This window comes from Emys orbicularis, chromosome 1 (assembly GCF_028017835.1).
Source record: "Emys orbicularis isolate rEmyOrb1 chromosome 1, rEmyOrb1.hap1, whole genome shotgun sequence".
Classification (NCBI taxonomy): Eukaryota; Metazoa; Chordata; order Testudines; family Emydidae; genus Emys; species Emys orbicularis.
In genome coordinates, this window is record NC_088683.1 from 147,139,207 (window position 1) to 147,165,342 (window position 26,136).

Sequence of the window (26,136 nt, forward strand, 5' to 3'; positions counted from 1 at the left end):
GTTGGGGTGCACCATGTAACAGGCCCTGGTTTCAGCCAGAGTTGGGTGGTAGCAGGGGAGTTTCACCATGGGAGCTTTGACTCTGGATGTCCGCTCCCCCTCCCTAGATCAGAAAGAGTAGAGGTCGCCCTGGTATGGTCACCAACCCAGGGCTCTTACTAAGTGACATGATCTACTCTTGAATACATTTTGTTTCTTGATTAAATGAACTTTAACAAGGGCCCCAAATTGTCTTTTCGTTAATGTTTACACAAACAAAACTGCAGGATCATAAAAGGAAGAAGAAAGTACTGTGAACAATGCTGAATAGATGTGCAGTCCAGAATTTGCAAACATTGTCATGAATACATTTATATTTTTTGATAGTGATGACAATTATAATTCTGAAAAAGCCACTTCCAGTAGATATGGGGATCATAAGGATTAGGGCGTATGCATAACACTCATGCTGTGGCTATGGCTGACTTCCATTTTTAATTGTGGTCCACAGGTCTGTGTATACATATATGATTTCAAACATCCCTCAATCCATAGTGGAGCTCTCACTGATGAAATCTGTAGAGCTAGTCAGGAATTTTTTGATGAAACTTTTTTGTTGTAAAATGTCAATACTGAATCTGTTTGCAGAAAAAAATATCAGTTTTTGACAGATCTTTCATTGGAAGGGATGTTGGGTCTAGCATGGAATTTCTGGTTTAAAAAAAGGGGGGGGGGGTAGAGAGTAGAGAAAACTTGATCCCTAAGGCTGGCTAACACTCCAGGTGTTAATGGTACTCCCCTAGGGTGTGGGAGCTCTAGGTTCAATTCTTCACTGGGATTCAAGGTACAAAAGGGCACAAGCACATCTTGAAAAAGGGTAAGAATAGTGAAAGAGAAGATTGATGATATTGCAACATAGCAAAGTCTTGAGAGGCCCTCATCTACTCAGGTCTCCATTAAAAATGATCTTTGGCTGTAGGTGAAGAGAAACAAACACGTGCCCTCCTGTTTTGTCTTGTATAAAATTCTGCCTGGTGGTCTGGTGACATCTCCTTTGCTGTGATCCTACCAGGAAAACAGGCTTGCACCAGTCAGAAGAGAAGTACACTTCTTATATCCAAAATCTGTTTCCACTCAGAAATCATATTTACTTATGTAGTCTGACCACATGAAGCCAGTTTCTGTTCAACAAATACAGCTTTTGGAGACATTTTCAGCCTGCTGCTGACAGTTGTGTCTGGGCTGAGGTCAGATGTTGAAGCAGTCTACCTATCTTAGGCCTGGTCTACACTAGGAGCTTATATCGAATTTAGCGCCGTTACATCGAATTAACCCTGCACCCGTCCACACGAGGAAGCTACTTAGTTCGAAATAGAGCTCTTTTAAATTCGACTTCTGTAATCCTCGAAAACGAGAGGAGTAGCGCTAAATTCGAAATGGCAATATCGAATTAGGCTAGGTGTGGATGGAAATCGACGGTAATAGCTCCGGGAGCTATCCCACAGTGCACCACTCTGTTGACGCTCTGGACAGCACTTCGAGCTCGGATGCTCTGACCAGCCACACAGGAAAAGCCCCAGGAAAATTTGAATTCCTTTTCCTGTCTGGCCAGTTTGAATCTCATTTTCTGTTTGGACAGCGTGGAGAGCTCAGCAGCACTGGCAACGATGCAGAGCTCTCCAGCAGAGTTGGCCGTGCAATCTAATAGAAAGAGGGCCCCAGCATGGACTGATCGGGAAGTCTTGGATCTCATCGCTGTGTGGGGCGATGAGTCCGTGCTTTCAGAGCTGCGCTCCAAAAGAAGGAATGCAAAGATCTACGAGAAGATCTCTAAAGCCATGGCAGAGAGAGGATACAGCCGGGATGCAACGCAGTGCCGCGTGAAAATCAAGGAGCTGAGACAAGGCTACCAAAAAACCAAAGAGGCAAACCGACGCTCCGGATCCCAGCCCCACACATCACGTTTCTACGAGGCACTGCATTCCATCCTAGGTGCGGCCGCCACCACTACCCCACCAGTGACCGTGGACTCCGAGGATGGGATATTGTCCACGGCCGGTTCCTCCTCGGAAATGTTAGGTGACGGGGAAGATGAGGAAGGAGATGAGGAGGACGAGGCAGTCGACAGCGCTTGCACCGCTGATTTCAACGACAGCCAGGAGCTCTTCATCACCCTTACCGAGATCCCCTACCAACCGTCCACAGCCCTTACCCCGGACACCGAATCAGGGGAAGGATCAAGCAGTGAGTGCTTTAAACATCTAAACATTTCATTTTAACATAAGTGGAATATTTATATTGTTAAGAATGGGCTTTTCAGTCACTCATTTAAACATAGAAACTTTTATTTATAACAAAACAGGAATATTAACTATATTAGTAATTTGTTGTTCATGATTTAGTTGGCTTAGTGAACTATTTACTCCTAACTATGTATAGAAAATCAAGTACTGTCCGGATATTCATGATTAGTCCACCACAGGACGCTCCACTCTGTAGTCCGTAATGCTGAACTTAAATGAAAAGGCGGTCAATGTGCCCGGGAATGGACAGACAGTCCTCCTGGGATAGCTCGGCATAGCTCTCCTGCAGGTACCGCTCCAGCATGCGCACGAGGTTCAACGGCAGGGCGATCTTGTTTGGTCCCCCGTGGTAACACACGTTCCCACGCCATGAGTCCATCAGGTAGTCGGGGATCAGTGCGCGGCACAGCATGGCGGCATACGGCCCAGGCCTCTGCATGCTTTCACGCAGCATCCTTCCCCTCTCGGTCTCCGAGATCCTCATGAGTGTTATGTCACACATGACGCCCTGCTTTAAATTAGGGAGGGGAATGTTAGTATTGGGACTGCTTTACAGCCACGCTGTGGAGGCGGCAGAGGGGCAGCATACAGGGATCTTTCCCGGGGACAGCCGCGAGGTGGTGGGACAGGGGTAGAGCTCATGCTTCCCTGATTGCTGCCAGCAGAGAGTGGCCTTGCATTCAGTGCGAAAGGAGCCCAGTGCTACTATTACATGTTTAAGCTGCCACAAGTCTACGGCTTACCATGTTTTCCTGCAGCAGAAGTAGAGGTGTCCTGCAACGCTTCTCTGATCGCAACTGCAGGACCCCAGACACATAAGGCGAGGGCCGAAAATTCGACCTTGTCCTGAGTGCGCATGTGAAAGGTGCAGTGCATGGTGTTGTTCACAGAGAAAGACTATGCTCTTTGTTAGCAACTTCATTTATCTGTCTCAGGAATTTACTCCCTTTTTCCCATTCCCACAGACACATCTGCGACTGTCTCCCAACCCAGCCTGGCATCACACTCCCAGAGGCTAGCGCAGATTAGAAGAAGGAAGAGAAAAACTCGTGAAGACATGTTTTATGAACTTATGGAGTGCTCACGAGAGCAGGCAGCCCAGACGACACAGTGGAGGGAGAACTTGTCACAAATGCACAGAGCAGTCATGGAACGGGAGGAGAGGTGGCGCCAGGAGGACCAGCAGGCTACTCAAACCCTGCTTGGACTAATGAGGGAGCAAACGGAGACGCTCCGGCGCCTAGTGGATGTTCTGCAAGACCGGAGGCAGGAGGACAGAGCACTGCTGCTGTCTATCTCTAACCGCCCTCCCCCGCCACCAAGTCCCACACCCCCCTCACCAAAAGTACAAAGAAGGAGGGGCGGCAAGGTCCGTTAAAACTGTCAGTCGGCCACTGCACACTGCTGCAGCAATGGAAGGCTCTCGTTCCAAAGTTTGAAAAGTCCTTTCCTACCCATCTCACACTAGCCCATGTCCAAGTTTCCTCCCCGCCCCCCTTTTCATGTGCGGTTCATAATAAAACATCTGTTTCTGTTAAGTACTGTTTCCGAGAGTGTCTTTTGGAGGGGATTCTGTCTGAAGGGGGGGAAGGGGTTTGTTACTTGGACAGGACAGTCACCTGTAGCAGGCTACAGAGGCGGGGGCAGGTCCAGCATCAGGACACATACACAGCACAGTCACCAGTTACCCTGGTCAGTCTGGGAGGCGGTTTTCTTGTTCTGGGGTGCGAGGGGGTTGATCTGTGACTTTGTGTCGGGGGAGGGCAGTTAGAGATCCTATGCCGCGGTCCTTATCCTGGATCACAGAGCCACGCAGCAGGGGATCTGTTACCCTCCGCCCCCTGCCAGAAAGTCACTTGGCCGACACATACATCCAGTCCCGCCCAGGACTGCTGGCAGGCTGCGTTGAAACAACCAATCCAGCACTGCGGAGCCTGTCATTCCCGGAGTTTAGAAGCATCATTTGCATCAAAACACTAAGCCCGCCCCCCCGCCACAGTCTGCGTCCCCGGTTTAAAACATTCCCGCGAAAACAGTAAAAAAGAGAACCTTGTTCATTAACAGAACAGAACAGATTTTATTTGTTGGGAAGGTGGGGAAGGGGGTATGTAACTTGGAAGGATAGTCAACAGTAACTGGGTAAAGAAACGGGGGCAGGTTCAGCATCTGTGTCCACAAAGTAAAAAGTCACTGGAGACCCTGTTCAGTCAGGAACCTGGCTTTCAAAGCCTCCCTGATGCACAGCGCGTCCCGCTGTGATCTTCTAATCGCCCTGCTGTCTGGCTGGACGTAATCAGAAGCCAGGCTATTTGCCTCAACCTCCCACCCCGACATATAGGTCTCCCCCTTGCTCTCACACAAATTGTGGAGCACACAGCAAGCAGCTATCACAATCGGGATATTGGTCTCGCTGAGATCACAGCGAGTGAGTAGGCTTCTCCATCTCCCCTTGAGACGGCCAAAAGCACACTCCACCACCATTCTGCACTTGCTGAGCCGGTAGTTGAATAGTTCTTTCCCTGAGTCCAGTGCGCCAGTGTAGGGCTTCATGAGCCAGGGCATTAGCGGGTATGCAGGGTCCCCGAGGATGACTGTAGACATCTCCACATCCCCAACAGTTACTTTGTGGTCCGGGAAGTAAAGACCTTCCTGCAGCCGTCTACACAGACCAGAGTTCCTGAACACCCTAGCGTCATGAACCTTGCCAGGCCATCCAACGTAGATATTGGTAAAACGTCCCAGATGGTCCACCAGTGCTTGCAGCACCATGGAAAAGTAGCCCTTCCGGTTGATGTACTGGCTAGCCTGGTGGTCCGGTGCCAGGATAGGGATGTGAGTCCCATCTATAGCCCCACCGCAGTTTGGGAATCCCATCTCGGCAAAGCCATCTCTGATGAGCTCCACGTTTCCCAGGGTCACTACCTTAGATAGCAGTAGCTTGACGATTGCCCTGGCTACTTGCATAACAGCAACCCCCACGGTAGACTTGCCCACGCCAAACTGGTTAGCGACGGACCGGTAGCTGTCGGGCGTTGCGAGCTTCCAGAGAGCTATGGCCACTCGCTTCTGGACAGTCAGGGCTGCCCGCATCCGGGTGTCCTTTCGCTTCAGGGAAGGGGACAGCAACTCACACAGTTTGAGGAAAGTCCCCTTCCGCATGCGAAAGTTGCGCAGCCACTGGGATTCATCCCAGACCTGCAGCACTATGCGGTCCCACCATTCCGTGCTGGTTTAACGGGCCCAGAATCGCCGTTCAACAGTATCAACAAGACCCAGTGACAGCGAGATGTCCTGGGCGCTGGGTCTCATGTTCTCAGAGAGGTCGGAGCTAGTGTCCGACTTCATGCTGTCACGGTAGTGCCGTAGCCTCCTCTCATGATTGATCTGCAGCTGCCTCTGGTACAGGTGGAGGAGAAGCTGCGAGGCGTTGAGAACTGCCACAACTGCAGCGATGGTCGCAGCGGGATCCATGCTCGCACTGCTGTGGCGTCCGCGCTGTCAGTAATCAGAAAAGCGCGCGAACTGATTTCCCGCCGGCGCTTTCAGGGAGGGAGGGAGGGAGGGCTTGAGTGACGGACGGATGACGACAGGCGCCCAAAAGCACCCTCGACACATTTTTTTACCCAGAAGGCATTTGGGGCTCGACCCAGAATTCCAATGGGCAGGGGGGACTGCGGGAACTGTGGGATAGCTGCCCACAGTGCACCGCTTCCAATGTCGACGCTTGCCCCGTTAGTGTGGACTCACAAAGTCTCACAAAGTCGAATTACTGTCCTTAGTGTGGACACACACGTTCGACTTAGTAATATCGATTCCACATAGTCGAATTAACTAAAATCGAAGTTCTCTCGTAGTGTAGACAAGGCCTAAGTTCCTCTTTTCTTGTATTTCATTCTGAACAATGCAATTCTACCAGAGAAACATGTTATTGTTCCCTTCTGTTACCAGAAAGAAACAAATTGTGTGTTTATATTGAATCAGTAATGCCTTTGTAACACAAGGTTAGTTCCCTTAAAGTGAGAGTCTGCTTTGCGAAGCTCTACTACTTGTGCATATGCAGAGTCAGAGCTGCTGATCTGAGGGACAAATGTCAGTCTATACCAATTTTTACAGCTGTTTACCCTGCAAAAGGAGCGGGAGCTGTTCCCTATGTGCATCATCAACAGAACTGTTAAGTTCCAATAAGTTACTATTGTGAAGTTCATGGGGTTGCCCAGGTCTGCCTGAGTGTTTCAGTATAACACAGAGGGGGAGAGGCACTCTGGATCCATTCACTGAGGAAACATCTTATGGCACTGGGGCACTTTTTATGAATGTTTAGACCCTGGTTCTTGAGAAGCCAGCCATCTCTGCAGCAGGCTGAAATTTTTTGCGGAAACCTACTTTATTAGATAGGAAAGGTAACGTACTATAATAAGTGTAGGTCCTACTTTGCATTGTGTGATTTTGTTTTTTATTGAAACCATTTGTTTCCATCACTCTCTTGTTTCTAGCTGAATCTTTCTCCTTTCTTCAATAAACCTTATTTTTGTTGTATTATAAGTGTCCACAAGTGCTGTGTGCTTTACAGGACGGGTAGTTTAAGGTAAAACTGTTAAATGAGAGTTCATTCCTCCTTTGGGGGTAGAGGATCTGGAATTTCTGAGTAGCCAGTGTCAGGGGCTGGATATCCCTGGGGAACTATTCAAGGGGATTCAGGGACGGGGGTACACCTATTGTTAACTTGAAAGGCAAAGTCAGAGCTGGCATTGCCCAAAGGAGAGTACTTGGGTGGCTGAAATGCTGGTGGTAGCAGGAGCTAACACCTAGCCACCATGGGGAAGGCTACCAATCACTGGAGGCAGGAGGTAACAAGGAGACTCTCTGTCCTAGGTACCCTGAGGTCGGTCTCTCTCTCTCTCTCTCTCACTCACACACACACACACACACAGGACTGAATTCCATTTTTAGTTGTGGTCCACTGATCAGGGTGTAAATTTAGCACTTCACCCCACCCATTTGATTCACAGTAGAGCACCCACTGATGACATTCGGAGTGTTACACAAAGATCAAGAATAGAATTTGGACTTTACATAATAATGAAGCATTTCATTATTATTATGTATTCATCCAACGCCTTATTGTCACATTCAGAATCACTTAGTAGTAAAATATTCTCCTCTTTAGGACCATGGCAATTTCTGCTTTTTCCTTCACTTCCTTTTCCATCCTCCTTTCTGTGTTCCACTCTGTCATACTTCTCTGTGTCTCCTCCTATCTTACATATTCCCCTCCCTTCAGCAACTCTCAATTTCCACTCTTGTGAGCTTCACTCTTATCTACTTTCTCATTCAATCTAGAATGAAAATATTAATTTTGACACGTAGAGTGTCATCACTAGGCCTCACGTTAATGCCCCAAATGAGATTAATGAGGATGTGGTGGAATTCACACCTCACAGTGACAACTTCAGGCTCTCTGCAAACTCAGTGATACACTGCATCAATTTACACTCCATGGGTCACATTTTCAAGGGTTTCTTTGCAACACTTGAGTCTGGAAACCTGATTTCAAAAATAAGTTTAGACTTTGCAGAATCTGAATATACCACAAGGGCCACCAAATACATCCAATGGGCCAGTTCCAATCCACGGGCCAGTGTTCAATGTACCTGAACTACAGTACACATCTTCCTCAAATAAACAACAATAGGAAAACACGTCATGTCTCATGAGATGTACTCTAAGCAGCAGAAACTTTGTATTAAAAGTGAGTGTTTCCCCAGTACAGGGAATCTTCTGATAGCTGCATTGGTACAAGTCAAGTTCTTTGTAGCAAGGAGGGGATTGTGGAGGAGAACAACAATGAATACCCATCCCTAACAGAGTCTTTAACAGAGTCTTAAAAGGGAGCCATTTTTAGACTGGTCTCTGATCTTCCATCCTTGTCTTTTTTGGCTTAAAGTGAGGGGGAATGAAGAAATCCACTCATGAAACTTCTGATGGTTTGTCTAGTATGGTCTTCCCAGGAGAACTGCACTGGACCATTTTTATGTCCAATGTTCATTGTCTATCCAGAAGGCATAGTGTATGCATGTGGTTTTTACACCATAAATTTCATTTCCATTCATTCAGTTCTGATTTTCCAAGTATTTTCAGATCACACTCTCTAGCTTGTGGGTAGATGTTGATGCCTTTCATGTGCCTAAATTTAAATTTTCTCTCATGTCATTCTGAACAATAAGGGTCTACTGGAAAACCATTTGGTGGAGATTTTCAAAGCAGTCTACGGAATTTAAAGACACGCATTTGAATGGAAGATGTGTATCTAAATCCCCCTAGATCAACATGAAAATCTCAGGTGTTATTTTTCTGTACTGAGAGAGATGTGGGTTAAAATGTAATCAGCAAGTCCATTATAATTTATCTTTGCTACATAGGGCTAAATTTCCAAAAGTGCAGTTTTACAGGGAAAGGCGAGTATAAAAAGACAACTTCTTACTGAATGCACCTGCTTCCTGTGGATATTTAGAGCCATGCTCCTGGCCTTAGGAATAGAAACAAATGGTTGATTTTTTGACCTGTTCACCCTGCAGAGACAGACCAGTCCCAGGAAAGGGAGTTGGATTTCATCCCTTCAGAGCAGATGTGCACTTTAAAGTATCATTTACCCCCAACTTCCTCATCTTAATATCTGTTTGGATATAAATAACTTCATCATTTCACTTTTCCAGTGACTGTCAGTAAAGTTATTGTGCGATCACCAACCAAAAAAAAACCAATACATAAAATAACCACCACTCCCTTATGTTGGTGGTATAGTGATGACTCCCAGTATTGGTCCCACTCTGTTAATTACATCACCTGTGCTCAGAAAGAGAATCATAGAATGTCAGGGTTGGAAGGAACCTCAGGAGATCATCTAGTCCAACCCCTCTGCTCAAAGCAGGACCAATCCCCAGACAGATTTTTGCCCTAGATCCCTAAATGGCCCCCTTAAGAAGTGAACTCACAACCCTGGGTTTAGCAGGCCAATGCTCAAACCACTGAGCTATCCCTCCCCCCAAAATAGGCCTATGTTTCTGAAAGGTCTCTGACTCCAGACACTTTCTTCCCAGGTGGCTGTTACTAGCCATGCTGCTGATAGGAAGAGAGAAGAATAGATGCTTGTGCTACAAGCAGAAGAGGTATGTGCTGAAGAGGGAACAAACTTCTTCTCCTATGCATAGTTTACTTTTTGTTCTCCAAACTGCAATTTTGGTGATGTTGCAAATCTTCACTGAAGCTACTTTGTTAAGTTCTCAGGGATAGGTGAGGTATAAGAACCTGGACAGTGTCCTGCATAATATCTCATATTGTCTATATTTTCTCATCTGTAACTTGCTGAATATTTTAAGCCTCACGGCTTGTTTCTATTATGCATGGATATGAATGTCAATGTTTATAATATTTTTCAGTTTATTGAGGGGAAAAACAAAACAAATCCCACATTAGGGGCTGATACTTAGTCACCCTAAGGCAGGTTTTATACCATTCTCGCAGTGCAAAGACACCTTAAAGTAGATGTAAATTTCATCCACACTCACTTTAAGGTCCCTTTACTCTGCCAGAGTGATGTAAGGTGGCCTTAGTGTAACTGAAAATTAGGCCCATTATTGTTAGCAATTCAGGTTGTGACACCATTGTCAATCTCCTCCTGTGTCCTGATCCAGTTGTGTTACCCGGGATTCTTTCAACCCAAAGCTCTTATTAACTTTTACTCTGTGCGAGGTGGTGTCAGGAAATAAATCAGGGGAGACACGGCCATCCGACCGATAGATGGCTGGCACAAACAGGACAACACAAGAGTGCTTTCATTTAAAGCTACACTTTACTTAGTCTCAAGCACTTACACACGTCCGCAACAGATTAATAAAACACCCCCAACCCTTGATAATTACCAAAGCTGAGTGTGGCTCTCGAGTGAAACAGCGGCAGGCTTCCGGTGGCCAAATCTTCTGTCTGCTGGTGGGGACCTCAAGATGTATCCAGAGGGAGAGTCCAAAAAGAGTCCCCAAACGAGTCCAACTAACTCAAGCTTTTTCCCCTTATTTATACATTAGTAATAGAATGACATGTCCCTTAAAGAAAACTTGTTAAGCAAGCAGTTCCAATGGGCAAGCAAGAGGCTCCTTCTGATTATTGATTAACCAGGTGTGGGTTTTTCCAGAGTTTGCATCCTTGAGACCCCAAAAGACATTCCTGAGGCGCATCCTGCTCTTTTAAAATGCATGTATCAGCAACTTCAACACAATTCTTATCAGGAAGGACGTGGGGTCAAGCTGCCCTTTCTGTGGCACCCCAAAACTCCCCCCCCTCCTGCCTTTAACAATAAGCCATAGTGGTTTCAGGCACTTTACTGGTTTAACAAAGTCTCCCCGTACAGTTGTTGTAGAACTTATTTCAGATCACAATGGTGTAAGTCACACAAGAAACCTGACTGTCAGACACCCAGCCTTCATCAGGTGTGCTTTGGGTTTCACAGAAAAGTTGACTGTATCTCAGCAGAGTGTGAAGGTGACACAGAGTCATGACAAATAGGAGCTTAAAGATCCCTGGGTCATCCAGTCTGTATCTCACAGGACTATGCCCTTCTGCATTCTCACATCTGATCCAAACACTCTGGAATCTCTTGGCACCACTGGGGACTTGGCCACCTCACCAGGGGAGTCTGTTTCGGTTTCTCAGTTACTCTGGCTGTTACAAAGCTTGTCCTAACATTGTAATGGCAGGAGCAGTGGGAATCACTATGGTCCAGAGAAATACAATGCCTTCTGGATCTCCCTGGGGAATCAGGTAACAAAAGTGCTGCTCTGTCTGTTAGGAGGGTGCAGCATGCACTGCTTCCCAAGGTTAGCCAGCCTCTTCCCTCCTTCCCCTGTCAGAGCCTTACACCCCAAGGAGTGCTAAAAGGGAGCAGTCCTTGCATCGAGAAAAGTGCAGGTTCTACAACGGTTCCTGGCCCTTATGGAGAAGAGACAAAAGACAGCACATGTTGCACCCTCTCTTAATCTTCTTGTGCAGCCTCAAAACCTGTCCCTTTGCCTGAACTTGTCTTTGTGCCATACACTATCCTCCTAGGACCATACAAGCAAGATTCCAGGAATAGTAATAAAGCTGAAGTTTCACATATCGGAGCACAAAGCAGTGGTTCCCAGGCGTTGGCCCCGATCCCTGCAGCATTCCTTGCTCTTTCTGACCTGAGCTGGTTGAAACAAGGTGTCAGATGCTCAGATGATGTAAATTGGACTAGAAGTCAATGATCAATACAGTGGTCTATAGCAGAGAAGGATCTGGGCCCAAGTACCTGTACTTGGGCTTCTGAATGGTCACACTGAACTCTAACTCCTGCGGACTGAACCTAGTCTCTGGAGCACTCTCAGAACCGTGTGGCAAGCGATAAGGGCTGAGAATTGATCCCAAGCCTGCTTCTGGGCAGTGCAAAATGCTAACCTCTATGATGTGCTTCTGGTAACAACAGAATATGGCCATGATGCTGTGAACAGCCTGTATTCACCCCTGCATGTGAATTCTGAACCTGCAGTTCTCCAGAAACAAGTTGCCTCTTTAAAAACCAAACCACAGAATTTACACAGACAGAGCTGTGTTTTCTTCAGATGTTGCAAAGAGAAATAAGTGGTGGGCAGATGGGCCAGAAGGAATGTAGAGGAAGAAAGAGAGAGGGACAATTCCTCAGTCAAAGGGGAACATTTATCTCTTGTAACATCCTGTCAGCGGAAGTTCTGGGCCACTCTGCTCTGATATCCCGGTTGCATCATTTGTATCTACTAATGCATTAAAAAAAGAACCATCTCTAAAACGGCAGCTCTTGTTCCTCGCTCAACAGCTGCAGAACATGAGACATGCTATAACTTTTTGACTTGAAATATAAGCTTCCCCTTCACCAGCTATGACAGAGGAAATAGCGTATGCAGATCTGGAATTTAATAAATCTTATGCACAGGAAAATATCCCAAAGCCTCCCACTCCTGAGGAAAAAGGTACAATCTCTATGGAGCTTTTTAGTTATTGTGCTTAAAGTAGCTGGGCTGGGAAGTGCTCTCAACCTAATCTTAGGCAGAATGGGCCAAATTTGCTCCTCTAACTCTACTCTTGGTAGAGTCACACCAGAGGTGAATTTGTCCTGTTTTATTGTCATTATTAATTAACAGATGTGCAAAAGCATGCACGTTGGTGTTCAAAGCGTAAGAGAGATGCTGTCTCTCCCCTGAAGATTTTCTTATGTAGGGAACTGATCCTGGAAACACTTACTGCTGAGAGTAGTATTTACTGCCATGAGTAGGCCTATTCACTTGGGTAGATTACCCACAGGAATGACCAGTATGCCAGGTATAAGTGTTTGTGGGATCAGGCTCTAGAGCAGAGTTGGACAGCTAGAGAAGATATTGTGTCATCAGCTCATAATCATTTCTGCAGAATCATCCATGGCACGATGCAGCCTAGATTAGGATTTTAAAATTCTCAAACTCTGGTCTATGGGGAGGAGAAGAACATTGTTTGCTTTCATGTTTGACCTGCTCCAGGTTGCTTTTTTCTCATGGGAGATTGTAACATTTGGTGACAAATTATAACTTGCTTTTCTGGAGCAGAGTGTTTGTGATGTCTCCATGTGAGGGAGTGAACACAGCCAGAGGAGGGAAATACTTTAAAGAGTCACAGATGCATTTAAAAAAGAGACCAGGGTGATAGTAGTAGTGGAAGAAAAAACCCTCAAAAACCAAATCCCAGTTCATGGAGCCTTTTCCTGAAACAATGAATGAGAGATTATTTAAGCAAAACACTCACAAGTCAGGACATTGGCTTGCTGTGGCCCCCTGAACAATTCAACCACATAGCCCCATGCTGTCCTCTGCTGCAGCATTTGCATCCAGCAAACCTGGAGTGATTGAAATTGAAAACCACTTCCCTTTTTTGGTTAAATGTCAGAGAGCACAAAGGGTTTTGCCTTCAGACTCCAGCTTGGGGCTGTAGCTCGGTAGTGAAGGTGGAAGGTTTTTTCATCTTTACATTCAAATAAATGTCAGATTATTTAGCAGTTTTGCCATCTCTATGAAAGTAGCAATTACCAGATGGCATCAGTGTGTTACAGGCCCTGATTCCTGGCTGGGCAGAGGAGCACACAGCATGATTCCAGAGGGGAATGCGCTGAGTAGCTTTAAGCCACCTTTGTGTTCTTCCTGATCCTGAGCCAGTTGTGCTTCAGTCCAGTCCTCTGGTATCAATTAGAGCAGTCTGAAGGCTGCTCCAACTTGCTCCAGTTGCTAGTGACCATAAATTACCATTGGAGCAGTTAGGGATCATCTGAGTTCAGGGAAGCCCCATCTGTGCCTTCTTTTCCAGAGCCACTACTTTACACCAGCCATAGGGAGGGAAGTTAGCACCAGAGCAACTACACTGCTATGATCCTCCTGGGCCGGCTATGCTACTGCGTCCCAGAGGTGCTGTGCATAGGGGTCACAGCACAGTTAAGGATCTGGGCCATTTAAGTATTGTCAAGTGCCCAGAACCTTGGCTGGAAAAACAAAGAGAAACAAAGAAATCCTGTTTCTGATACTGACCAACGTCACAGGCTTTAGAGGAAGATTTAACAGTCTGGAGCCTGGAGGATGTTGTAAGCAGGCACACAGATCTTTCAGTGCTCTCTGGACACACACCGATTGCAGCCAGCTTCTTGGCAGCATCTTTTGAGGAGGGCATTGCAACTCTTTGGGTCTGTCCTGTTCCCTCATTCCCGACCCAGCCTCCTCTGGCATTTAAAGTGAACTTCCTTCTCTTCTGAGTGCCCGGGAAAGGCAGTGTCCATGGACACTTACCATAACCACTTCCAGAAACTTGACTGTGTTCTGTCTTTCCAGCAGTCTAATTGCACTGAAATCAGTGAGGTTAATCCTGATTTGCACCAGTGCCGGTGGGAGGCAAAGCGTAGCCATAATTATCTTCCATAAAAGCAAAGTTAATATTGCCTCTAGTAGAGAGTAAAGAGAAAAACCACAAAGTAAATATAAGGGGCCAGATCCTCAATTGTGCCAAATCTCTATTCAGTGCAGCTGAGGAAGGAGGAGATAAAGGAGAGTTGAAGCCACATTTGCTGATCCTGAGGTCAATGGGGCTGGCCCATCCCTTAGTGTAATTTATAGCAGCCTCCGACCTTCTCTAAATTATGCCTGGCTGCAACAGTCCCCAAGGGGATGCTTCATAGTGGTGATCACTGAAATTCAGGGGCACTCTGGCAATTTCCCCTTCCCCAGCAATGTTCTTGACCCATGGACAGAAGAGGGTAGCATAGAGCTGGCTATTCCAGCTGGGGATTTCCCTATCTTGCAGATTCCCAAACAGAGGGTTACGCTGGATTTCTGCCTGCTTCGTACTTTGGAGCTGCAGAAAGTTGGTAGTTCAGGGGTTCTGACTCAATAAAGAGACTAGAAATATGCTTAGACTTAATTACATGGGATATTGGCTAAGCAAGATGCAAACTGTTACTTTTCAGAAAGTCCATTTGTTTCTTTCTTCTACACCATACTGTGTGTCTTTACAGGGCCAGGTTCTGTCTGAGAGCAAGTGGGTCATCATGGGTCTGGCTACATTACAAAAACAACGCTGTAGGGAGGCCCATTTACATGACAGCTTACAACATATTTTTATTTTGATGTGAAGATGGGACCTAACCAGGATTTAATTGGGTCTTCAGTTTGTGCTCAAGCCTTGGACTTGTGCAAAACTTTAAACTGAACTGCAGACACAGTTATCACCCCATATACACTATAAACTGGAACTGGATTGTAACTGGTTGGGGAATTAGCTGTCCCATAACTAGAGCTGGTAAAAAACACCACAGTTACTCCAATGGAACCATGCCATTTTACAACATTTGAGGATATCCAATCATAAAATTGATTTCTATCATAATTTTACTTTCTATAGGGTTTCACCCTCTTTCCCTTTGAGATGCCGGTATAAACAAACTTCTCTGGGAGATGGATCTTTCAGCTGTTTTTTGGCTGATCATCAAATAGTATAATGAATGGAAGGTCATATTAACTTCACTAAAATTTATTTAAAAATACTACTCATATAAGACAGCAAAATATTAACCACCACTGTGCAGTTCTATCCCATGTTGAGGGGTTGGGGGTTGAGAAGGAATCCTTTCTCACAATCACTGATGATTAGTTATGCCTTGAAGCGTGAGGATCAATAGCCCTGGTAATTTTACCCTAGCTAATGTCACAGCAGATGATATTCCTTCTCCTATACATGTCTAATTTTCTCCTCACCATTTTATTATTTTTTAGGAAATTCAGCTTTCATTTTCAACCCTTTTGCTCACTCTTTTCATCCTTTCTGTCTAAACCTGGATTCTCAAAATATTTTCCATTAAAAAGATTGTGAATAAGGAAAACAAAAAACATTTAAGGGGGACTGGATGATGGCTGATGAGGGAAGGAGGATAATTTTAGAGAAAGAGGAGGTAAGCTGATGGTGGGAAAGGACTTGTCATTGCTGGAAGAGAAGGGGGTAAACAGCTTTTGGTTGGAGGAGATACCAGTGCTGGACATCTCATTTCCTCAGTAGCCATGGTGTTGGCTAATAAGGAGGAAATAGAAAAAAGCAACACCAAGTCTGAACTGTGGTGGGATAACGTGCTGATTCACGCCATATGTACAGGCAGGGCATATTACAACTCCCTTCATCAGCAAGAGCTGTTGCTGTGGCCTGAGAAGAATTCACCCCTGGGAGGGCAGCTAATGCTTCCAGCTTTAATCTTCACTTTGGGCTCCACAGGAGTTCCCCAGACAGATTGCAGTGGGGGTGACCCCAGCCTGGTGTCTATTTTCAACACCTGCAACTCCCTGCAGTGGAAGGGATGTTTTAGGCACCTTGTGTAGCTGCAGTCCCCTCCATGCAGACTTCCTATCATCCTGTACCAGAGTCTGCACTATCAGCACGTGGCTCAGTGTCTTTGTGGGTAGGTGAGGAAAAGAAGAAAAACAATAGAAGCAAAATAAGGAATTTTCAGAATCTGCCTCTTTTAGTTACTGAGTTCATTCTTGGTTTCTCTCAGGTCTCCTCACTTCATTCCCATGGCGTCTGGCTGCCCTGACTTTGCTCACATTGTGTCTGGCATTAACGGTAGGACTGCTAGCCCTGGGGGGTTGTGTGTAAGTAACAATACATATTTATTTGGTGAATTTAATGTTGGTGAAAGATGCCAGTTTGATATCCATCCCCTGTAGGATGAAGTTCTTGATTTAACCATAGAGCTGGTACAACACAGGCAGGCTGCACAGAACAAGCTTCCCAGATGCTCTGCCTCACCCATTACTGTACATTACCTTGGCCCTGCTCCGGAGGTATCACTACTACAAGTGAGAATCTCAATAGCCCATTCATGCCTGGACCTCTCCTCTTAAGCTGCCAAAAGGGAGGCCTTTTTTGTGTCAGCTGCAGTAATCTGTCCCAGTGGGAACAGGACTGACTGACAGTATCTCATTTCATGCTAATCTATTTTCAGGTGGCCATCACTTTTGGATACTAGTGACCTGCTCTGGATACAAATTCGTGGTGGAAAGGTGAAAGGGTCCATGTCCCATGAGCAGGCCACCTCATTTAAAAAAAATAAACAGAAAAATTACATTTGACCCCTGAGTTCATCATTATCTGATATTTCTGTAAAATAAGGATGAAAAGAAATCAAGTCAATGGAATAACCAATAATTGAAAGCAACCATTATATTTTATTATTTATTCAGATTTAAATAATAAAAAGACAATTATAGAAAACCTGTAGGCACCCTGATAATTAACGCTCATACTTAATAATCCCAGCAACATTTAAAAGTAACCGTTCAGAAACGAACAAATCTCAGTATGGCTAGCAGGCGAGCCAAATAAAAAAAATGCTCCTTTTCACCTCAATAACATTTGAATTTGTAAAAGTTCATGCTAGAAAATGCTGCTGTGAATTTCAGTTTTCCAGGTTACCAGCATCTGCCAGGAAGAGAATGTAAAACTCAAAGAGAAGGAGAAAGCTCTGCAAACAAATTTCTCAAGCACGCTGGAAGAAATAAGAGAGAGTTTGTGTTTGGAAGGGGAAGCGAAGAATAAAAATAATGGTAAACAAGGTTGTTATACACCTGGACTAAATCTTGTGTCCCAGGATGAGTAATAACACAGGGCAATAGCAATGCAATAGTCCCTTCACACACAGCATCTCATGCTAATCCTGAACTCAGTAAGACCGTTGCTGAGTAAACAGGGAGTAAGGCGAGAAATGAGGTGTAAGGGAATTCCGTTTCTAGGACACTTTCTATTTTTATGCTCTCTGATGAAATTGCTTACAACATTGATAATTAGAGCCTGTCATGATGGTGACACCAACCCACTAAGAACTGGAGTGAGATTAACCAATTTATTACACAGAATGTGAAATGTCAGCTGAGAACAGTAACCTTATAGTGTTCAAGAGTGGTAAATCAGGATTGCACTCCTGTTCTGTCTCTGGGGTCGGGGTTGGTGGCAGGGGCACAGCAGAAAGAAGGGAAGTGTGTTGGAGTGTGGAAGGGGCACCGTGCTCATTCTTTTGGGAGGTAGGAGTGCCTCATATCCCTCAAGTTTAACTCCTCTGACTAACTAAGGGGCAGTACTAATGGTCGTCTAAGACAAATTCAACATGGCACCTAAACGGAAGGGTGGGTTAGATGAATCAGAAAACAGTGGCAAAAAAACAAAACAAAACAGGAATGATCTTTAGGGTCTTTGATTGTGAAGCAGGGAATCAGCCCCAGGGAGATGGGGCAAAAGTAACTCACTTTGGAACTTCTGAAAAGAGATCTATTATCCAAATCTTACTGGTTGGAGAAAAAACTGAGCAGGGTGATTGGCAATAATGGGAAATAGCCCCCATCTCACAAACTGTTGTGCAGGGAGAAATCAGATTGAAAATGTGCCTGATTTTTTCCCCACAACTCATAAAACCATAACATTTATTGGTGAACACCACATGTTACTGGTGGCCTATATGTTGTACATTCTCTGGCTCTCTGTCCTCTGGTCAGTTCAAGATTGTTAGTACAGTGTATTCACTAATGCCAGCTAGTTTTTCAAGCAATCAGACATCTGCCATTTCCTTGGGAGACTATTCCATGGTCCAGTTAACCCTTCATCCAAAGTATCAACATGGGGAAGGCAATGTCTGACAATGCCCAAATGAGGTCAATGTTGACAGGTTTTGCTCTGTTTTTACTTAGTCAAATTTCTTTTGACCTCAATGGAACTTTGACTCAGCGAGGACTGAGTAAAATCTGAGTAAGATCTCAGTATTTGGAGTCATGGAGAATTAGGGTCACAGACATCACAACTCTTTGATTACCTTGCCATCTCAAGCCAATGGCTGTAGTCCTCATTTTCTCCACATCACAGCATGGGATTAAAACCAGAATGATGATTTTTCTCTTTTCTCCAGGAATGAGTTGTATACTCTGTCCCACAAACTGGCAACGAATGGGAGACAACACCTGTTACTACAATTCTTCAGAGAAGAAGACATGGAACGGGAGTCGGAACTTCTGTGCCTCACAAAATTCCACCCTTCTCATGATAAAAGACAAGGAGAAGCTGGTATGTTCCCCAGCCCAACCCAGTTTCCTTTTATATTTCTGTGTAACTTTCAGAAGTCCCCACAAAACAGAAAATATGTTTTGGCTAGTGTATCTCCAGCAATTCAATATCCCCAGACTCTGTACAGTAGGCCAGATCCATGTACATTAGCATAATTAGCATAGTTCCAAAGATGTCATTGTATAACAAGGGTTACTGCTAGGTACAGCGTATTAATCAGAAACTGTTTATGTGAGACTATTGAATCGCAACATGGTTACAAGCATTGAGTATTCCACAAAGGCTTTTTACCCTCTCAGAGGCAGAGGATTGACCAGTTCTTTAAGGAGAACAGTTGTCCTGTTCTCCTGGCTGGTAGAGGGATGTAGGGGAGAGGTTTTCAAAGTTACAAACCAGGTGGGCAGAGACAGTCCTACTCAAAGGCATACATTAGAAACAGGCTTGGATTGAGGTTGCAGGATATTACATGTGTCACAGTGCAGGTTAACTGCACCTGCATTTCCACACCATGGACCAGCAAGGACACCAGCTTTCTTGCGTGGAGATCAGCACCTCTCTCCCTTCTATCTGAGGTATTTTAGGGCTGCACAGTCCCCTGCCTACACTATAATATCCCCCAGCAAGGTAGATGACCTAAACAGCCAGCATCTGCACTTTGCTTTTTCTCCAGAGGGTATAAACAGCATAAATGCCCACAGTTATAAGTTACCATACAACCCTTTTTAAGCGAGCACATTTATTCTTAAGCATTACAGAGAACATATCTTAAAACAATAAAAGAACCTACATGCATCCTAGTAAGCTTACCAGAGATCACCCCCAGCTCCAACAAGGGCTCAGTTAGGTGAGCTGTTCTTCAGACCATATCAAGGGTTTTTTTGTGTTTGTAACAGCTTCAACCTGGAACAATGCACTCATGAAAATGTTCATCTTTCCTTTATACCTGTAGGGCCTTCATCTTCAGATTTTTGGGAGCAGGTAATCAGTAGACAATGGTTCTCTCCTCAGGGTGTAGCTTCAAAAGGTTGGGCTTTTGAATAACCAGAGGGGGATACATTTTCATTCACCTTCACCTAGATATTCCCACTTAACTCTTTTTGTCCCAAAAGTTCATTTTTGTCTTGTACATTATTGAAAATAGCCCTTTGAAGCTCAACGCTTCCCAAGGTTTACATTAGCAATGTCTGTCCCCTAGAGATGTTATGTACAATCCCACATTAATACATGAACTTTGCATTTTCAGTACAATGGACTCCAAATACACTTACACTTCATTCAGTAGGGGTTTTTCAAGGTTATTGCAGGGAATTGCCATATCTGACATGTATCCTTCACAAGGGTGCTAGCCGAACCCATGGACTTTTCTGGACAGATTAATTCCCTGGATGGTGTTTTTGCCATGACCTTTAATAATTTCCCATTCCAAGTCCTCAGATAATAAACGTGCTAGCAAGCCAGCATACATCCTTTAAAGTTCCATACAGTGTCATTTCTCCCTTCTTCCCCTTGTTACCATTTGACAAACATCCTGTATAATTTTTCTCCCCTTCTTTCCCTTATTATATCAAAAGCTTTGGGTGTAAACGTGAGACCTGGTTCTCCCACTCCCACCTGCAACCTGGTTTCTTGGTAGCATGTGTGGCTTTCCTTTCTCCGCCAAGGGGCTGGCTGCCCCAATGATGGTTTGAAGTTACACACATCCCTTAAAAATATTGCAAGCAGCAATTCTTTGGACCAAATATGGAAGGGATGCCTCCCTATGAAGTGGCTCTCATACATGTTCTACTCTTATCAACAGAGGGATCAGGCGAAGAAGAATCTTCAAACCTCCGCTATAGCCAAATTCCTCTTTCTCCTCCTCCTCCCCATAGGTCAAGACCCAGGGACTCTGGTGGCCTAATCTCAGCTTCCCTAACGGGAGAAGGAGGAGTCTTGATGCCCTACCCCACTTGGGAGAGGGAGTCTTTTGTTCCTCAAACCCTGAGTCAAGGTGAGCAGAATTCTTTCTCTCACCATGCCCAGGGTCCTTTACATTTTTACAGACCATCAGGCAGTCAGAGACTGTGGGAAGAAATTCCCCTTTCTTTCTGGCTATAATTACTTTCCTTCTTTCCCTGGAGTATGAAGCTGTCTCTCCAAGTCCCAAGGACCAGTTGCTTACCCCTCGTCAACTGCACTTTAGATCTTCCACCAAAGACAACACTTGAAGCTGTGGTTAGTTGTTTGGCTGCATGTGTGTGTTCTCCCTGTGTGCTGTCCCAGCTCTGAGCAGACAGACAGCACAGAAGACCTCGAGCAAATGGCCCAATGACCACAAGATCCATTAAGGTGTGAAGGGGGTTTTCTGTTCATAACAGCTTCAAACTGGAACAAGTGCACTCATGAAAATGTTTGTCTTTCCTTTATCCCTGTAGGGCCTTGATCTTCAGATTTCTTGGATCAGGTAATCAGTAGACAATGGTTCTCTCCTCAGGACATAGCTTTAAAAGGCTTGGTTTTTGCATAAATAGAGGAGGGTAAATTTGCATTCACCTCCACCTCGAGATTCCCACTTAATTATTTTTGTCCCAGAAATTCATTTTTGTCTATGACACTGTTTAATAGAGTTATACGAAACTCATAACACTTCACAAGCTTTACATTGGCTACATGTCCCTTCCAGAGAAATTACATACACTTCCACAATAATATGTTGGGTTTTTAATATAAAGGACCCCAAATACACCTAAACTTTATTCAACAAGGTTTTTCAAGAGTATTGCAGGAAATTGCCTTATCTGTCACTACATTCACATAAACAAACCAAGTAAGTTTCATTTTAACAAACACCTTTAATCCTCCTTCCCCCTAGAGGGAGTATTTTATAAATGGGAAATATATCAAATAGCTTCCAATATCTTTGATGGTGAAAAAGCAAATCTATTTTAGGTGGGAGATCTCAGCAATCTCATTTGGTTGTTAAAATCTGATTCTGTCTTTTTGTAGGAGTAGACACGACAGATATACAAAAAGTGGGAGAGAGACAGGAGCAGCAGAGGAGAGAAAATCAGGGCTTCTGTCTTTGGGTTAAGGTTCAAGTATTAGAAGATCACAACCGCAGCATGTGTGTCACATGACCTTAGTATTCACTGCTGGGTCTGGGTCCTCTGAAAAAACACCAGGAGGGGTTGCTCTTATTTCCCTCTCACCAGACTGTAGAAGGCAAAAATTCCCCTTGAGGCACGTTATTCTCAAAAGTTTTCCCACCGCCAGTTCCCAACTGTACATAGGCGTCACAGCTACTTTTCCTACAACAGGCCTGGCCAGCAACAGACTAGGAGGCTCCCACCTCCTTCTGTGACTGACCTTTCCCTTTCCCTTTCCCTTCCCCTTCCCTCCCTTCCTTCCAGCCTTTATAGCTCTGGGCTAATAAGACTGGCAGGAGCAGCCAGTTACCAGGCAGGTGGAGTAGTGATTTTTTTCTAACTCTTGTCTAAAAGTCACATCTTATGTAAGTATTAGATAAGACTCCAAAAAATAATAATAATTTTATAAATTCACAGTGAAATCAGTCTTTCTGGCATTGGCCAGTCTAGGGAGGCAGTTGGATAAGGTGGAATCTAAGACTGGACTTTCCCAGCTCTAATATCTGTGAGGTTACAAAAATACAAAAAGTTACTATACGTATTTATGTCACTTAGCATTGCATAACTCTTTTCTGCAGCTAACCAGCATGTTTGTGTTCAGATATATCAGAACCCATCATATTTCAAAATGGTGTCTCAAGTTTCTCCTACAGCACTTAAATGGTCCTGCAAGCATAGAAAGAGGGCTATAGCTCAGTTGTCATAAGTACCGTTCTGCGATAATTTCTTTCAATGACTTCCTGCAGTGTTACTGAACCTACAAACTTATGAACTTCTTGTTGTTTTTTTTTTAAATTGTCCTCATTTCCTCATAGGAAAATGTTAGTCGATATTGTATTAAAGAACATTACTGGATTGGATTATCACGACGTAACACTGAAAGGCCTGGTTGGTTTTGGGAGGACCCCACAGCTCTTTCTACATCAGAAAAGGGGTAAGTTTTAATAACTTGGGGCAAGATTTTCATCAATGAGTACCTGAAGTTGGGCTATGTCGATACTTAGGCATGAGCAGGTACCACCAGTGATAAGTACCATTGAGTTAGACCCACTACTTTGCAAACCCTTCCCACAGTGTCCCCTCACTAATGACAAGGAGCCCCCAATCCAATCCAACCTTCCAATATTCCTCTTCCCAAGCAGCCATTTGGGGGGCGGGGGAGGGGGGGATATAGGCACTTCACTGAGAAGCTGTAAATCTCTCTCAGTCTCTCATTTTCCCTGGCACCTGTCAGTGGGGAGGGGAGTGCTGTGGAGGATATTCCTGGTGCCTGTCAGATAAGTGCTGTGTGCTGCCATCCAAGCAACCTGAGGGTGATTCCTTGGGCTGTGCCTAAGAACACTGTGGAGGCTGGATCCAGTAACATAGGAATTAGTGCTCTCCAGTGCCCTGTGGGTGACCCATCTAAGATTAAATCCTCAGTTTCTCTCACCACTTAAGCCGCCACTGGGGCTGCGAGCATGGTAAAGTCAGGTCTATCATCGTAGGGGGTCAGTGCACAGCACTGTGTCAAGCTCTTCAGTGCTTTGGAGAAATATGTGTATTGAGGGTATGCTGGAGCTGAAGGTGTAATTTGCAGCTCGGGTAGATATACCTCTGCTAGCTCTGAATGAGCTACTACAGATATGCCTATATGAGCCAGTGCTGATTCAGCTAGCATGCGGGGGAGGAGGGGAGGGAGAAGTAATGTAACTGTTGCTGTAAAAACGGCAGGACAGGCTTGTTACCGCATATACAATCCCATGTGAAAGCCCATTCTGCCACCTTTTAGACACTAGTTTAATCAGAGCTAGTGTAGGTTTGTCTACCTGAGCTGGAAATTAAACCTCCAGCTCTAGTGTAGATGTACCTCAGAGTGACTCTAACAATTCTTTTGCAGATGACCATTTCATGTAACACAAATGTGGTATGGTGTAATAAAACTGTGTTTTGTTTTCTAGAATCTCTATTTATAGGCGCAACAATCCCTGTGCATATCTGTGGGATAAATACATTTATGTGGATCAGCGCTGTGATGAGAACAATTTCTGGATCTGTGAGAAGGCACCCCTCCAGCTGTGGTTCACAGACAATCAGTAGTAGTTTATCAGTTTATTATGGTTTATCAGTATGAAATGTTTATTTATTAGCAGTGGGAAGAAGTTCTGTGAGCTCTGTTTTGTGTTGTGAGATTTGGGGTTCTGTAAAGTTTCCAAATGAGCATTTAAATAGGCGTTTAGCATCGTAATCGGCATTGTCATTTTCATTGTTTTAGGATGCCTTTACAAAAGTCATATGCAAACGCTACACACATTGTTAAGGTCATATGACCCCCCAGAGAATGTACAAAATCTGTTAATCCAGCTCTGAAATGTGAAAAAATTGAAACAGGGAACTCTGGAGTAAAAATAAAGTACTACATTTAAATATGGAAAGACCTATCCGGTTTCAACTTGTCCATCCCCTGGAAGCCCAGTGTATGATTGCTCCCTATTGCCCATTTCTCAGATTGGGCATCATTTGCTATGGGGAAAGGCTGACAGTTGCCTTCCACCAACCAGGGTTTGCACAACCCCTCTGTCTGTCAGTACCTCCCGCCCGCCCCGATTTTGAACATGCTCATTAGGAAAGCAATAATTGTCTGCTATTTGGGATGGAGAATGCTCTATCTGCTGATCCAATTTTGCTCCCTCCAGAGTTTTACTGAAACGATGCCTCTGTTCCCAGAGGTTTCTCTACTGCAGGTTTCAGTAACTCAGGTGCTGAGGCTTCAGCCACTTCCATTCAGGAGACTCTTCTGCATTCTCATTGATCTTACTTCAACAAAACATTCCCTGATCGCCAGCCTAAACATTTCTCTTTCCTACAGTTTTATCACACGCCAGTTACACTCTCCAGCAACCCTAACCAAATTCCTCTGCCCCTCTGATGTTTTCATGCATCACATACTTCTACAGAGTGGCAATGTTTTTCACCAGTAAGTTATCACTTAGCCAATTATGCACAGGTAGCTCTTTTAATCTTTTCTTATAAGCAAGGCTGTGTTTTAGTCACAGGTATTTTTAGTAAAAGTTATGGACAGGTTACGGGCAATAAACAAAAATCTGTGATGTCCGTGATCTCTCTGAAAAACACGGAGCCTTACTTATCAGTCAATCCCTCCAGCCCACGAACCATGTCATGGGGGAATGGGGATGTAGAAAGTGAGCTACACTCCTTTTTCAGAGTAGTTCTCTATTGTACATCTAATAATATTGTAGGACATATTGAAGATACTCTGAATACAATGTACAGAAAACCTCTGGATTGCTTGGTAAACTGGGCACAAGATAACAATCTGTGTTTTAATACCACTACATGTAAAGTTATATGTCTGGGAATAAAAACTGTAGGCCATACTTACAGGATGGGGGACTCTGTCCTGGGAAGCAGTGACTCTTAAAAAGACTTGAGGGACGTAGTGGATAATCAGCTAATAGTCTCAAGGAGCTCAATCTATTTAGTTTAAGACAGAAATTTAAGGGATCGCTTGATCAGTCTATAAGTGCTGACATGAGGAACAAATGTTTGATAATAGACTCTTTAATCGAGCAGACATAGGTATAACAAGATCCACTGGCTGGAAGTTGAAGCTAGGTAAATTCAGATTGGAAATATAACATACTTTTTTTTATTAGTGAGGGTACTTAACCATTGTAACAACTTATCAAGTGTTGTGGTGGATTCTCCATCACTGGCACTTTTAAAATCAAGACTGGATGTTTTTCCTAAAAGAACTGCTCTGGTTCAGCTATGTCCAAGTAGTACAAATCAGGGAAGTTCTATAGCCTTTGTTATACAGGAGGTCAGACTAGACGATCACAGAGGTCTGTTCTGGCCTCAGAATACTGTAGCTTGCTTTTTAAATAATATATGGAAATATATCAGAGGGGTAGCCGTGTTTGTCTGAATCTGTAAAAAGCTTATGCTCCCAATACTTCTGTTAGTCTTAAAGGTGCCACAGGACCCCTATCTCAGAGAACTGGAAGGGACCCCAAAAGGTCATTGAGTCCAGCCCCCTGCCTTCACTAGCAGGGCCAAGTACTGATTTTGCC

At 44.6% G+C, this 26,136-nt stretch overlaps 1 protein-coding gene across 1 annotated transcript; it reads left to right on the forward strand.

Moving 5' to 3' along the window:
* The first annotated feature begins 12,210 nt into the window (after positions 1 to 12,210).
* LOC135895719 (C-type lectin domain family 12 member B-like) lies at positions 12,211 to 24,142 on the forward strand. Its single transcript, XM_065423866.1, has 7 exons — positions 12,211 to 12,301; positions 16,384 to 16,473; positions 16,770 to 16,775; positions 17,291 to 17,434; positions 18,784 to 18,938; positions 22,879 to 22,997; positions 24,004 to 24,142. Exons 1-7 carry the CDS (start codon positions 12,211 to 12,213, stop codon positions 24,140 to 24,142), a joined length of 744 nt encoding a protein of 247 aa, XP_065279938.1.
* The last annotated feature ends 1,994 nt before the right edge of the window (positions 24,143 to 26,136 follow it).